The following is a 13,075-nucleotide window of genomic DNA, read 5'->3' as shown; positions in this document are numbered from 1 at the left end:
TACGAAAATCCCGGGATACGAAAAAAAAAAAATTAATTAATTATTTCCGGGTTACGAAGGTTTCCCCGGCTTGCGAAAAAAAGCCGGCGCTGTTTTAAATGGAGCCGCGGCGGAGCCGCGGCTTTTCCCCATTAGCGCCTATGGGGATTCGGCTAACGAAAGTCCCCCGGGTTACGAAAATGGCGCCGGAACGAATTAATTTCGTAACCCGGGGGACGAGTGTACTGAGTTCAGCAAGAATCACATCATTTATACTCCTGTTCTGACTGGGGGAAAAATCCTCTCCCCCTACAGATTCTTCTTACCAGAATTTTAAAATAACCTTAATGGTACATGAGCACTGAGCCTCTGGAAAGATTAATTTACCATAAAAACATATTCACTATTTATTGAAATTAAAAAAAAAGACTTATAAAACTGAACACAAATGTTTGAGGGAATTTTACATAAAGCATCAATTACTATTGAACAGATTAAGAAGTCAGACTGGACTTATGCACTCCTGTAATACAGAGGTGGATTCTTAAAACCATCATGACAAGTTGAAGAAATCCACCCCTCTGCCCCACCACAAAAGAAACCTATAAAAATTGCTCCAAAGCCCCTTTTGCATTGCAATAGTGCAGCAAACCACAAGTAAACAATTGCCTGTTAATCTGTTATTCCAAATACAGACTGAAAAGGCAACAGGCATTTTGTGCAATTTTAACAAACTTTAAAGTTGAAATATCACACAGTGTTGTCCCCCTTCACGGAAGGCAGGGAACTGCTGGGCTCATCATGTTGGAGGACGGCCCCTGCTCTGTAAGCTATGGAAGTGTGCCTCCTTCAGGATCTGGTTGATGTGGAAGTAAGGACCTTGGCATAGTGCAGACTGCTCATGGAACGACTGAGGTGGTGTCACAGGACTCGACCCGGGCATTATCTGGTGTAGGCTGGTTTCTGGCCCACTGCCTCTGTCAGGGCTGCTTATGCTGCTACTGCAGCAGCTACTAGTACTGCCGCTCTCACTGCTGGAGGACTATGGAACAAAAAACAGACAGGAATGCAGGTCATCTTAACATTCTCTACATATATCAAGTAATCCCTTTTTTTTTTTAAAGGCTGCTCTTCTGCTGACCCCAAACTTGATCATCCTATCTTCTAGCGAAATGTTACTGACATATTGCACATTACTGTATATACTTGACTATAAGTCGAGCTCATGTCTAAGTCGAGGGTAGGTTTTGGGGGCAAAATTATGGATTTTGATATGACCCTTGGGTAAGTCGAGGGTAAAACATATGGACATGCAACAAAGAATCTAAATGATGAAGCAAAGGAAAACAATACCAAAGAACATACAAAATTATGGCAGACATAACTTTGGGCTCACGTTAAAGGCTGTATGGAACAGTAGAGGGAGGTCAGTGCTTCCAGGACAGATTGCACTCTTGCCCTTCACCAGGGAATGGTTCTCTCTTTAATAAGAGTTAAAGTATTTACATTGACCCATGGATAAGTCAACCTAGGTTTTTAGGGTAAATTTTTGACTAAAATTTCTAGACATGAGTATATACAGTAAGTTATACCAAATATTGTATGAAAAATTCAATTTGGTGCATTTCCCACTGCACTAAAATCCACAAGTCTATACCCACAGAGCTTAAATGCTACCTCATCACCTGTCAAAAACATTCTACCAGGCCAAATACTTTAAACTGCAGTGTTTGGATATACAGGTATACCTCAGTTAACAAAGATGTAGATGTATTCCTAGGCATCACCTCTAACAGAAACCTTGTATCAGAGGCAGAAATAATAAAGACAAGGGATAAGTTTAGCATAAACGAGCAGTTGGAAATGTTTCAGAAAACCTTTTATGAAAAACAATACAAGCATGAAATGAAACAACAAAGGCAAACAACCCTTGCATAAGTAAACAAAAGTGTTTTTGAAAATGTTCAAAAAAGACTACTTGAAAACTCTTTCCAGGAACCAGTTTTTATCAGCTTTCATCTTTTGGTGACCAAACTTAGGCCTGTTACAGACTGCCAAAATAAAGCTGCTTCAGGTCTCTTTGGAAGTACGCTGTTTAAATGACGCATGGGTCCTAAAGAGTCCGGAGGTCGCGCCAAAGCCACACTCCATTCCTAAGCACTGGAGTGCAGCTTTGGTGCAGCTTCCGGCTTCTTAGGATGCATGCATCATTTAAACAGCATACCTCCAAAGAGACCCGAAGCAGCTTTATTTTGGCAGTCTGTAACAGGCCTTACAGATCTATGTGCTCTCTTTTTAAAGCATATTGGGGAGGGGAAGGTCTAGTAAGGCAGGCTTATTTGTTTGCTTCCTTTTGCATTTCATGCATTCTTAGAGATTCTGGAGGGAGCTGTTTGTTGCCTTTCATGTTGTAGGCAGGTACACACTCACTGTATGACCAGCTACAATAAAATCCTGCATTTTCCTCTCCTTAAACTTCATTTTGTTTACTGCTCTTGCAACCTGACACTGAAAACCTATATTTCTACAGGCTTCCTTCACCATGCCAGTTGTGCCAATGCTGCTAAAAACCTTCCAGCTAGACAAAGGATGAAAAAAGGACTGTGAAGGCATAAAAAGACTGTAAAAGGTGCTTTGTTAGAGGCTGTTAACTGAAGTATGCCTGTATGTTGGTTACATCTGATGAATTTTCAGTAATCTTCAGCCAGTTGAACTGAAGCTCTGCCCATCTACTTTGTTTTGCTTATAAACCCATATTACATTGCAAAAAGAAATGAAGAAAGATTAGAGTGCAACCTTGAAGCGCTCAAATTTTGACTCAGGTTTTAAAAGGTGTTTACATTTCAAGTGTGAGTACAACAGCAGCATGAATCACATGAACAGGAACAATAATGCTGTTTGGGTTCTAAACCAGCAGAAACCTCAACTCAGAAGACTGAATTCAAAGTCAATATGATACTCACTGTATACACCTAATAGGAAAATTCCAATGAACTCAATGAAACCTAACCTTAGATAAGTGGATATAGGATTGCAGCTAGGGTTGCCATAAGTCTGGACCTCCGAACCAGGGCAAATGTAGGACAAAATTTTCAAATGTAGGGCACATTTTATAAAAATAGAGGACATGTGAAAAAAAATGATGTTTTTTTTAAAAATGTTACTATAAATGCATGTTTCTTAGGCATGATCAAAATGGAGGACATTTGGGCATTATTCCTAGACAGATGGCAGAAATGGACTTTCCCTTTCTGGCCACCCCCTCCCCCCATTCCAAATAGCACATTTGGGCATTGAACATGGCTTTACTTAACATGGCAATCTCTTGCATATTTCAGAGGCTTATTCTTATTCAAACTCTTTGGGTTTCACACTGAACATGCTATGCATACTGAATATGTCATGGTGGTTTAACAAGAAGTGGATTTGCCCTCGGATTCAACTGTACTTCTCAGAAGTGTTTACTTGGTCAAGGGACTTTGGTTTTTTTTCCACTGCGCATGAGTTTGTAAAAATCAGAGCAACTGGTCGTGCTTCAGAAGCTGGCTCATATCATCATCATCGCTATCCTCTTCCTCCTCCTCCTCTTCTTCCTCCTCGTCCTTCCTCCTTCCCTCCCTCCTTCCTTCCTTCCTCCCTCCTCCTCCTCTGCCTCCCAGGCCCAAGCGGAGGAGGAGGTGGGTGGCTGCCTTGGCGCGCTCCCCCCCACCCGCACGCCAAGGCAGCAGGCAGGCAGCCACCCACCACCTCCTCCGCCTCGCGTAACCCCGCTAAGCGTTGGCTTGGTCCCGGCAGGCGGAGGAGGAGGCGGAGGTGCCTGCCTGGCTAGGCGAGCTCCCCGCCCGCCAAGGCAGCAGGCAGGCAGCCAGCCACCTCCGCCTCAGCCTCCCGGGCCCAAGGCAAGTGCTCAGCACGGTCGCGCGGAAGCGCGCAAGGTGGAGGAGGCGGTGGGTGCCTGCTTGCCTGTTGCCTTGGCGTGCAGGCAGGCGGGAGCGCGCCAAGCCAGGCAGGCACCTCCGCCTCTGCTTCCACCTCGCGCGATTCTGCGCGACCGCGCTGGGCGCTTGGCTTGGCCCCGGCAGGCAGAGGCAGAGGAGGAGGCGGAGGTTCCTGCCTGGCTTGGCGCGTTCCCCGCCCACCTGCGCACCAAGGCAGCCACCCACCTCCTCCTCCGTGCGACCGCGCTAGGCACTTGCCTTGGGCCCGGGAGGCGGAGGCGAAGCCAGAGGAGGAGGCAGTGGCTGAGGGCCCGCCGGCTGCATGAGCAGCCGCGCGTGGCCAGAAGAGGAGGTGGGTGGCCGTGGGCGGGGCAGTCCCGCCTTTGGCGCAAAACCGGACCAGGACCGGGACGCCAAAAGCAGGTTTGTCCTGCCTACCGGCGGGATATGGCATCCCTAATTGCAGCCTCTGTGTATTCTTGACTAAAACTGATTCCTAAACTCACAAGCAGATAGATTTCAAAGCTGAATTCAAGTTGTTCATACATTAAACACAAAAGAGATGTTAACAGCTACAATCAGTAGAGATTTCTTGACTATCAATCATATTTCACACCTGAAGTACTTTTCCATAGACATGAAACTGACAGGAAGGGGATACTAGATTGAGAGTTCCAGCTGCTTTGCCCCACTCACTTGCCTTTGAGAACTTAAATGGACACTCCTGCTTTGGTAATGCCAAAAGGATGATAGCAGGAAGACCAAGTGTGGAGACAAAAAATGCTTCCTGAATACATTTACCACTATAGAGGAGCCATGTTATTTCTGCTTCTGATGCTATCCTTGAGTATGATTGCACTGTGAGACTCTTGTAAGTTGCTTTCAAAGCTACCTAGGCCTATAGAGTTAGTTATGTTTAGTGTTTTTAGCTAAAAGCTTGCCACTAGTTTACCAAAATAATCCAAAAAAAGTAGTTTTCACTTAAATCAGTTTGAACTATAATAGGAGTGGTCTCCATACAACAAATATTTACATTGGTGTCCTTATCCGTTGTTGTTGTTGTTGTGGGCCTTTATTTCCAACTTATGGCCAGCTTAAAGTGCCCTATCATGGGGTTTTCTTGGCAAGATTTGTTCAGAGGTTTGTCAATGCCTTCCTTTGAGGCTGAGAGCATGTGACATGCCAAGGGTCACCCAGTGGGTTTTATGGCTATTTAAATCCATGGCTGTCCCTATAAACAATCCATTTAAAAGGAACTGATAAAATTAATACATAACTTCTAGGCACCTACAGCAAATAAAGTAAGGTCTAATAACTCTAAAGATACAAGATTCTTTCTGATCTTTGAAGCTAAGCAGCATCAGTCCTCGTTGGCACTTGGATGGAAGACCACCAATAAATACTAGTTGCTGTAAGCTACATTTCAGTGGAAGGAACTGGCAAAACCACTTTTGAGTATGACTTGTCTGAGCAAACCCTATGGAATTCTTTGGGTCACCATGTCAATAGGCAACCTGAAGGCACACACATAAAGCGAACAATAGCTGATATGCATGTGATAAAATAGCTGATTATTTCCCACCGATGTAATGAATACATTAGGTTATTTCCAACTGCACTGTGATAGAGCTGAGTTTGAGCAACTCAGGAAAACATGTTATTTCCTCCCTCCTCTTTGGGTCTTCATACAAAAGATAGAATATGAAATAATCACCTCTTAAAATTGATACATGAACTTTGCTATTCTGTTTAAATATAATATTCAAGAGTCTTCTAAGCAACAACCATGTCTACAATGCACAAGATTTTCAACCTGACTTTTGCCAACAATTCAGTTTTCTTCTGCAAAAGAAATGACCAAATATCTCCCCTCAATGGAACCATTGAGAACTTATTGGACCTATAAAGAAGAATACAAGTATTCTAAATGAATCAATAACTGCATACAAATACCTTATTTAAATAACTAGGGTTTATGAATCAGCTTGTAAGGCAGGAACAGCACTACCCTTCAATATCCAGTATCTACTGGCTACCAGTTTAAGCTAGGGCTCACTACAAGCTTTTGGTCCTGGTAATTTAAGGCCTTCCACTCTAACCTCCTTCAATATTTGGCAGTTCATCCAGCATGGTATGTACCATCTAGAAACCTAAGAACTACAGGCAAAGGATTATTGACAGTTCCACCAATGTGTATGGCTGTCAAGCCTTTCAGGATCTGGCCCCGCATTTGGGGAACAGTCCTCCTTTGTATTTCTGGCTGGAGGAGGATCCTACCCTTCCTCTTCAATTCGCTGGATTAAGCTGCTGCGTGTGCCTAAGGCTCCTGAGTTGAATGGCAACGGGTGCGATGGTGGGGATTTACTTTTAGTATATGTTAGGGCTTGTTTAACTGTTTTGTCCTTGACTATATATGCCTGATGTTCTGTCCTTTGGCAAATGAACATTAAAAATAAATATTATTATATTATTAGTAGAATTCAAATCAAGACTGATCACCATTCTTTTAAAAAAATGCTTTAGTTAGGAGAGCTTAAAATTAAACAGAAAATAATTATACTGATACAATTAAATATTAGTCTCAATTTTTCCTCTTCCAGGAATCAATGTAGATGGTTTACTTAAGTGCTCCCGATTACACAAATACTTAAAAGTAGGAGGTACTTCAGGTCAGGAGTAAATCTAGAAACATCTTACCTCTGTATCCCAGGAATCCTGAAAAACAGCATTTCGGCTACTGCGTTTTGTTTGTGGTATGGGCCCATCCTCTTCTGTGCCATTTCGTCTCCTCTTTCTGAAGCAATGAAAGAACATTAGAAAGAGGTTTGTTGGTGTACGAAGTGTACACAGGACCAAGTATACAATTAATTCACATACTGTAAATACTACTAACAAGCCTGTTTTGCAAGGTTTAGATTTTTCTTCAGTTACTCATTGTTAGTAAAGAACTGAATATGAAACCCAACATAAACTGCTATCAAAAATGCAGCTGAGTGTATTGATTAAAAGAACTCTTTATACAACTTTTTCCTTCTATTATTCTATGCAAGTGTGGAAGGAAATTCTCCTATGGAATAACCACCTCTTAAAATTTATACATGAACTTTGCTATTCTGTTTAAATATAATATTCAAGAGTCCTCTAAGCAACAACCATGTCTACAAATATGACTATTCCAAATGACACCTACCTACATTTTAAAAAGTCATGTTGTTCAGGCTCATGGTCTTCAACTAGAGATCAGTATTTGTTTTACTTATCCAGCTATTTTAACTAGTAAGGGTCAAATCAGGTTGTAGAAAACATTATTCTGAGCCCAACACAGACCTTTTGGACGGAATTACCACATTTTGTTACTATAAGAATACACAGTACAGCATCTGCATGGATACTTTCATTTTGCCTGAAGATCTATCATCAAATAGGGCAGCCACAATAAATTAAAATGCACCAACTACACCATTTGGGAAGCAGATCCACTGACAAAAGGCATTCTGCGCAATAATATGACTTCAAGCTTTCTGAGAAAAATGTAAGTGGATGGTTCCAATGCACCTTTTTTAAAAATAAACATTTTTATTAAACTTATAAGCACAAATTTTATACATTTAGCCAATTCTTATTTTTTATTATTAGCTGCCCTTGAGTTGAACTCGACTCATGACGACCTTGTGTTATGAGACATCTCCAAGCCCCCTTATTCTCTATTACTCTGCTCAGGTCTTGTAGATTGAGGCCCGTGACCTCCTTAACTCAGTCTAGCTATTTGCTATGCAGTCTTCCTCTATTTCTGCTGCCTTCTACGTTTCTTAGCATTATTGGCGGGTTATAGACCAGCCCCTTTCCCCGGTGTATCGGGGCCTCAGCTGCCAGAACGGCAGCTGCTGAGGCCCCGATCCGCCGCTTTTCAGGCTGCGGGGAAGCAGCAAAACGCCACTTCCCCGCAGCCTGAAAAGGGGTGTCCCTGGGGCTTCAAGCCCCAAGGACACCCCGCGGCGGCAGGGAGAAGGAGAAAGGGGCCGCTTGGTCCCTTTCTCCATTGCTTCGCTGGGCACAGCCGTCTGAAGGCTGCGCCCAGCGAAGCAAAGCGCCGCCGCAAACCAGGAAGGAGCTCCGTTTCGGAGCTCCTTCCTGGTCCGCGGAAAGGGCGCCCTAGGCGCGGACCGACGACGTCACGTCCGCGCCGCCCCGTGTAGAGGCGGCACGGTCGTGACGTCGTCATGGCGGCCCCCTTGTGGAAGGGGAGCCGCCATTTTGTACGGACTCAGTCCATACTAGGGTTAGGGGGGGTGCGGAAGCACTGCACCTTCCTAACCCTAGTATGGACTGAGTCCGTACTTTAATGGCGGTTTGTAACCCGCCATTGTCTTTTCTAATGAGTCACTGTGGTCTCTTCCAACTCTATGATTCTATGCCTTCTCCTGATGTGACCAACCTACCAATCCTACTGAAGAAAAATTTATTTTATGTCACATTGGCTTTCCTCAAAAATGCACCAGCAATGACAAGCACCTAAAATGGACCTCAAGCAGCATTCCTCAGGATTATTACTTAGAGGTTATCATTGTTAACTGCCATCAATTTGACTTGAATGAGACATCCAAACCACCCCATCATCAACTGCTCTTGCAGACTCAGAAATTTGGCTTCCTTGACTGAGTCTATCCATAATGTGAACTTCCTCTTTTCCTACTGCCTTCCACCTTGCCAAGCATAATTGCTTTTTCTAGTGAGTCAAGTCTTCTCAGGATGCGTCCAAAGTATGGCAGTCTCATTTTAGTCATCTTGGGTTCTAGGGAGAGTTCAGCTTTGATTTGCTCTAGGACCCATTTATTTGTCTTTTTTAGCAGTCAGCAGTATCATCCTCAGAACTCTTCTCCAGCACCAAATTTCAAATTAGTTTATTCTCTTCCTATCAGCTTTCTTCACTGCCCAGCTTTCATAACCATAGGAATATGATGACAGGTCAATCCTAACTTTAATATTCAATGATATACCTTTAAACTTCATTATGTTATCTAATTCCTTCACTCCTGCCCTTCCAAGCCTTAGCTTTCTTCTGATTTCTTGGCTGCATTCTCCATTCTGACTAATGATTGAGCCAAGGTATGAAAAATCTTGAACCATTTCAATATCTCATGACACAAAGGGAGAAGGGAATGGCAGTGGAGGAAAGGGATCAGGTCCAGCAGATACTACTGGTTCTTCTCTCTCTACAAGGCCAGATGGCAGTTATTGTGTACCTTCGTTTCCAATGTGCAGCGACTCTAAGGAGAACCCATCACAGGGTTTTCCTGGCAAGTTTCTTCAGAGGGAGTTTGCATTTGCCTTCTTCTGAGGCTGAGAGAGTGTGATTTGCACAAGGTCACCCAGTAGGTTTTCACGACCAAGCTGGGAATCAAACCCTAGCGCCCAGAGTTGTATCCAACACTCAAACTACTATGTCATATAAACAAATTTCATGTTGAGACTTGGATCCATCCCCAAGATCTATCCTTATGTTTACATAAATATTTTAAAATATATGGGGGGAGGGTGTCCATAATCCAAAGGACTTCTGGTCCCAAGCATTTTGGATAGGGGAGATTCAACCTGTAATGTTGTTGTGTGCCTTCAGGAAATTTCTGACCTGAAGAAGAAAATGCTACCATGGTGTTTACTTCGCAGGATTTGTTCAGAGAGGGTTTGCCTTTCCCTTAGGAAGCCTGGTGGTGCAGTGGTTAAATGCCAGTATTTCAGCCACAATTTTGTGAGTTCATAGAATCATAGAGTTGGAAGAGACCCAAGGGCCATCCAGTCCAACCCCCTGCCATGCAGGAAATCCAAATCAAAGCATCCCCAAGGAAGGAGACTCCACCACTCTCCTAGGAAGTGTGTTCCACTGTCGAACAGCCCTTACTGTCAGGAAGTTCTTCCTAATGTTGAGGTGGAATCTCTTTTCCTGTAGCTTGCATCCATTGTTCCGGGTTCTGTTCTCTGGAGCAGCAGAAAACAAACTTGCTCCCTCTTCAATATGACATCCTTTCAAATATTTAAACAGGGTTATCATATCACCTCTTAACCTTCTCTTCTCCAGGCTAAACATCCCCAGCTCCCTGAGTCATTCCTCATAGGGCATGGTCTCCAGACCCTTCACCATTTTAGTTGCCCTCCTCTGGACACGCTCCAGTTTCTCAATGTCCTTTCTGAATTGTGGTGCCCAGAACTGGACACAATATTCCAGGTGGGGCCTGACCAGAGCAGAATATAGTGGCACTATTACTTCTCTTGATCTAGACACTATACTTTTATTGATGCAGCCTAAAATTGCATTGGCCTTTTTAGCTACCGCATCGCACTGTTGACTCATGTTCAACTTATGGTCTACTTGGACTCCTAAATCCTTTTCACATGTAGTTTCATTCAGCCATGTGTCTCCCATCCTATATCTGTGCATTTCATTTTTCCGCCCTAAGTGCAATACCTTACATTTCTCTTTGTTGAATTTCATTTTGTTAGCTTTGGCCCAGCTTTCTAGTCTATTCAGGTCATTTTGAATCTTGATCCTGTCCTCTGGGGTATTAGCTATTCCCCCTAATTTGGTGTCATCTGCAAATTTGATAAGTATGCTCCCAATTCTGTCATCCAGGTCATTGATAAAGATGTTGAATAGCACTGGGCCCAGGACAGAGCCCTGTGGGACCCCACTGGTCACTTCTTTCCAGGATGAAAAGGAGCCATTGTTGAGCACCCTTTGGGTTCGGCTGGTCAACCAATTACAGATCCATTTAACAGTTCCTTTGTCTAGTCCACATTTTACAAGCTTGTTTGCAAGAATATCATGGGAGGGCTCCAGGGTCCGCTCCATCTTTCATCCTTTCATAGGTTGGTAAACTGAGTACCCAGCTTATTGGGAGCAACCGGTTCACACACTGTAAACTGCTTAGGGAGTATTTAAGTGCACCGATAAGCAGTATAAAGGTGTATTTACTATTGCTGTTCCCCTGAGGCTGAGAGAGCGTGACTTGCCCAAGGTCACCCAGTGGGTTTCCACAGCCGAGTGGAGAAGCAAACCCTGATCTCCAGGATCATAATCTGACACTCAAACTGTAGATTTGAATTGGAATTTCACTTGCTCAGGAGTTGAAAATTACAGTGCTGAATGTATTGAGAGAAAAGGCTGCTATTTCTGGTCATGTCAAATCCTTGGCTTTGGAATGCAATGGCCCTGAATTGGTTCCTGCTTTAAGCTATTATCAAAACAAAAGAATGTAATACAGGACAGTTGGGGACAGTAAAAGAAAAACAGATAGGGAATAGTTTGATTGATGGGTACCAGGAGGGGTAGAGAAACAGGCCAGACGTATGAATGACCATCCAATAAGGGTGAAGGGGTATGTATGTTTAAATTCAAATGTAACCAATGAAATTTGTAGTTTTCTTTGTTCAAAGTACAATAAAAATTTGGTTTGCTTTGGAATCGGGATCCCAATAATTTGGCTGTATTTCCTCTGGGAACGCTGTAGCAAAATAAACGATGTTTCCCTTCCCTGTCGATGGTGGCCATTTGCACAAGAGCTCAGGGCTACCAAGGAAAGAAACGCCACACCGTGTTTCATGCAGAAAAGGATTAAGTTACTGTGTATAAATTTACCTCCAGGCTAAGCGTGCAAGGCATACGTGAATTTCATGTTCAGACTTGGATCCTATTTCTAAGATCTAAAATGTGTGTGTGTGGGGGGGGGGGGGGGGGGTCCAAAATCCAAGCACCTCTGGCCCCAAGTATTTTGGATACGATAGACTCAACCTGTAACGTTGCTGTTGTTATATGCCTTCAAGTCTTTTCTGAATTATGGCAACCCTAAGAAAACTTATCATGGAGGTCCAAAACACCCTGCAGAAATAATCCAGTTTGAGACCACTTTAACTGCCCCTGGCTCAGAGCTAGGGAATCCTGGGACTTACTGTGGCCCCAGAGCTCTCACTGACAGCAAAGGCTGAATGTCTTACAAAACTATAGTTCCCACAATTCCTTAGCATTGAGCCAGGAGCAGTTAAAGCAGCCTCAAACTGGATGATTTCTGCAGTGTGTTTGGCCCTGAGCCCTCTCTGGTGCCACCACAATAAACTACCATTCCCATGATCCCCTAGCACTAGAGCCAGTGCAGGTCTCAAACTGGGATCATTTCTGCAGTGTGTTCTGGACCGGGGTTTGCTTGGCAGGCCTCTTCAGAGAAGGGGCTCGCCACTGACCATGTGAACCTTAGCCTCCAAGAGCCCAAGCACAACACTGAAGCCACACTGGCAAGTGACACCACTTCTCCACTTGGGCTCAAGGTTGCTGTTCAAATGGTTGTAGGGTTACTGTGTCCTGAAGGCGAACCCCATCACAGGGTTATTCTGGGGCTGAGAGAGTGTGACTCTCACTCAAGGTCACCCAAAGGGGCTTTCCGTGGCTGAGCCGGGATTCGAACCCTGGCCTCCAGAGCCGCAGTCCAGAGCTGAAACCACTACGCCACGGCCCTCCTGGCAACACTGGCCATTCACAGAAGAGGATGATCAAGGAAAAGTACAGCAAAACCCCCATTCCCCCTCTTTAAGTCCCCTCCCGGCCACCGTACCTCCCCTTTCTCTCACCTCTGCTTGGCTCCCCGCTCGCTCGGCACCGCTCCCCGGCAACTCATGGCCTGGCCGGGCCCGGCCTCCGCTCCCCAGCCGCCCCGCTCTGAGGAGCCCCCAAACAACCCCCTCCACCACCGGCTCCTCCTCCTTCCTCTCCTCGCCGCTTCCGGTGTCCACACCTCCGGCGCAAGCGCACTGACGACACAGAAAGCCACGCCCCCTCAGGAGCCTCGGCCTCGCAGGCGCATTAATAGCCCAAGCTGAGGCCGTCCCCAATAGTGCGCATGCGCGCACAGTGACGCATTGGGTTATACAATCACAAGCGCGGCAGCTGCGTTGTCGTCAAAACATTGGCCCCCACTGTTGCGCATGCGTGGAGGGCTGAATGTTTTTACTTCCGCCGAGGCGGGGAAAACATATATAACGTTACGTATATAAAAAACAAGAGGCGTTTGTGTTATTATGTGAGGCTCGAGTGCCTCAAGGACTCTGACGCGTTTTGAACGTTGTCTGTGTTTCACGCACTCCTTGGCACAATTATAATAATAATAAAACAA

At 44.6% G+C, this 13,075-nt stretch overlaps 1 protein-coding gene across 1 annotated transcript; it reads right to left on the bottom strand.

The window, feature by feature from the left end:
- Nucleotides 1–361: 361 nt before the first annotated feature.
- On the bottom strand, nucleotides 362–12,658 carry LOC149322351 (protein VCF1-like). Its single transcript, XM_089540310.1, has 3 exons — nucleotides 12,534–12,658; nucleotides 6,615–6,711; nucleotides 362–1,021 (listed from the first exon to the last, which is right to left on the bottom strand). The coding sequence occupies exons 1-3, from the start codon at nucleotides 12,578–12,580 to the stop codon at nucleotides 779–781; spliced, it is 387 nt and encodes a 128-aa protein (XP_089396436.1). The 5' UTR covers nucleotides 12,581–12,658; the 3' UTR covers nucleotides 362–778.
- Nucleotides 12,659–13,075: the final 417 nt, after the last annotated feature.

Source organism: Sceloporus occidentalis, unplaced genomic scaffold (genome assembly GCF_023333645.1).
Source record: "Sceloporus occidentalis isolate IW3139 unplaced genomic scaffold, rSceOcc1.0.p SCAF_1, whole genome shotgun sequence".
In the NCBI taxonomy this organism is placed as follows: Eukaryota; Metazoa; Chordata; class Lepidosauria; order Squamata; family Phrynosomatidae; genus Sceloporus; species Sceloporus occidentalis.
This window is presented reverse-complemented; position numbering and strand designations above follow the sequence as displayed.

Coding starts and splice junctions, on each gene's coding strand:
- LOC149322351 (XM_089540310.1), bottom strand. CDS start 12,580: ATGAGTTGCCGGGGAGCGGTGCCGAGCGAGCGGGGAGCCAAGCAGAG. Junction 6,712..12,533: donor GAGCGGGGAGCCAAGCAGAG/GTGAGAGAAAGG, acceptor TCATTGCTTCAG/AAAGAGGAGACGAAATGGCA. Junction 1,022..6,614: donor AGGATTCCTGGGATACAGAG/GTAAGATGTTTC, acceptor TTTGTTCCATAG/TCCTCCAGCAGTGAGAGCGG.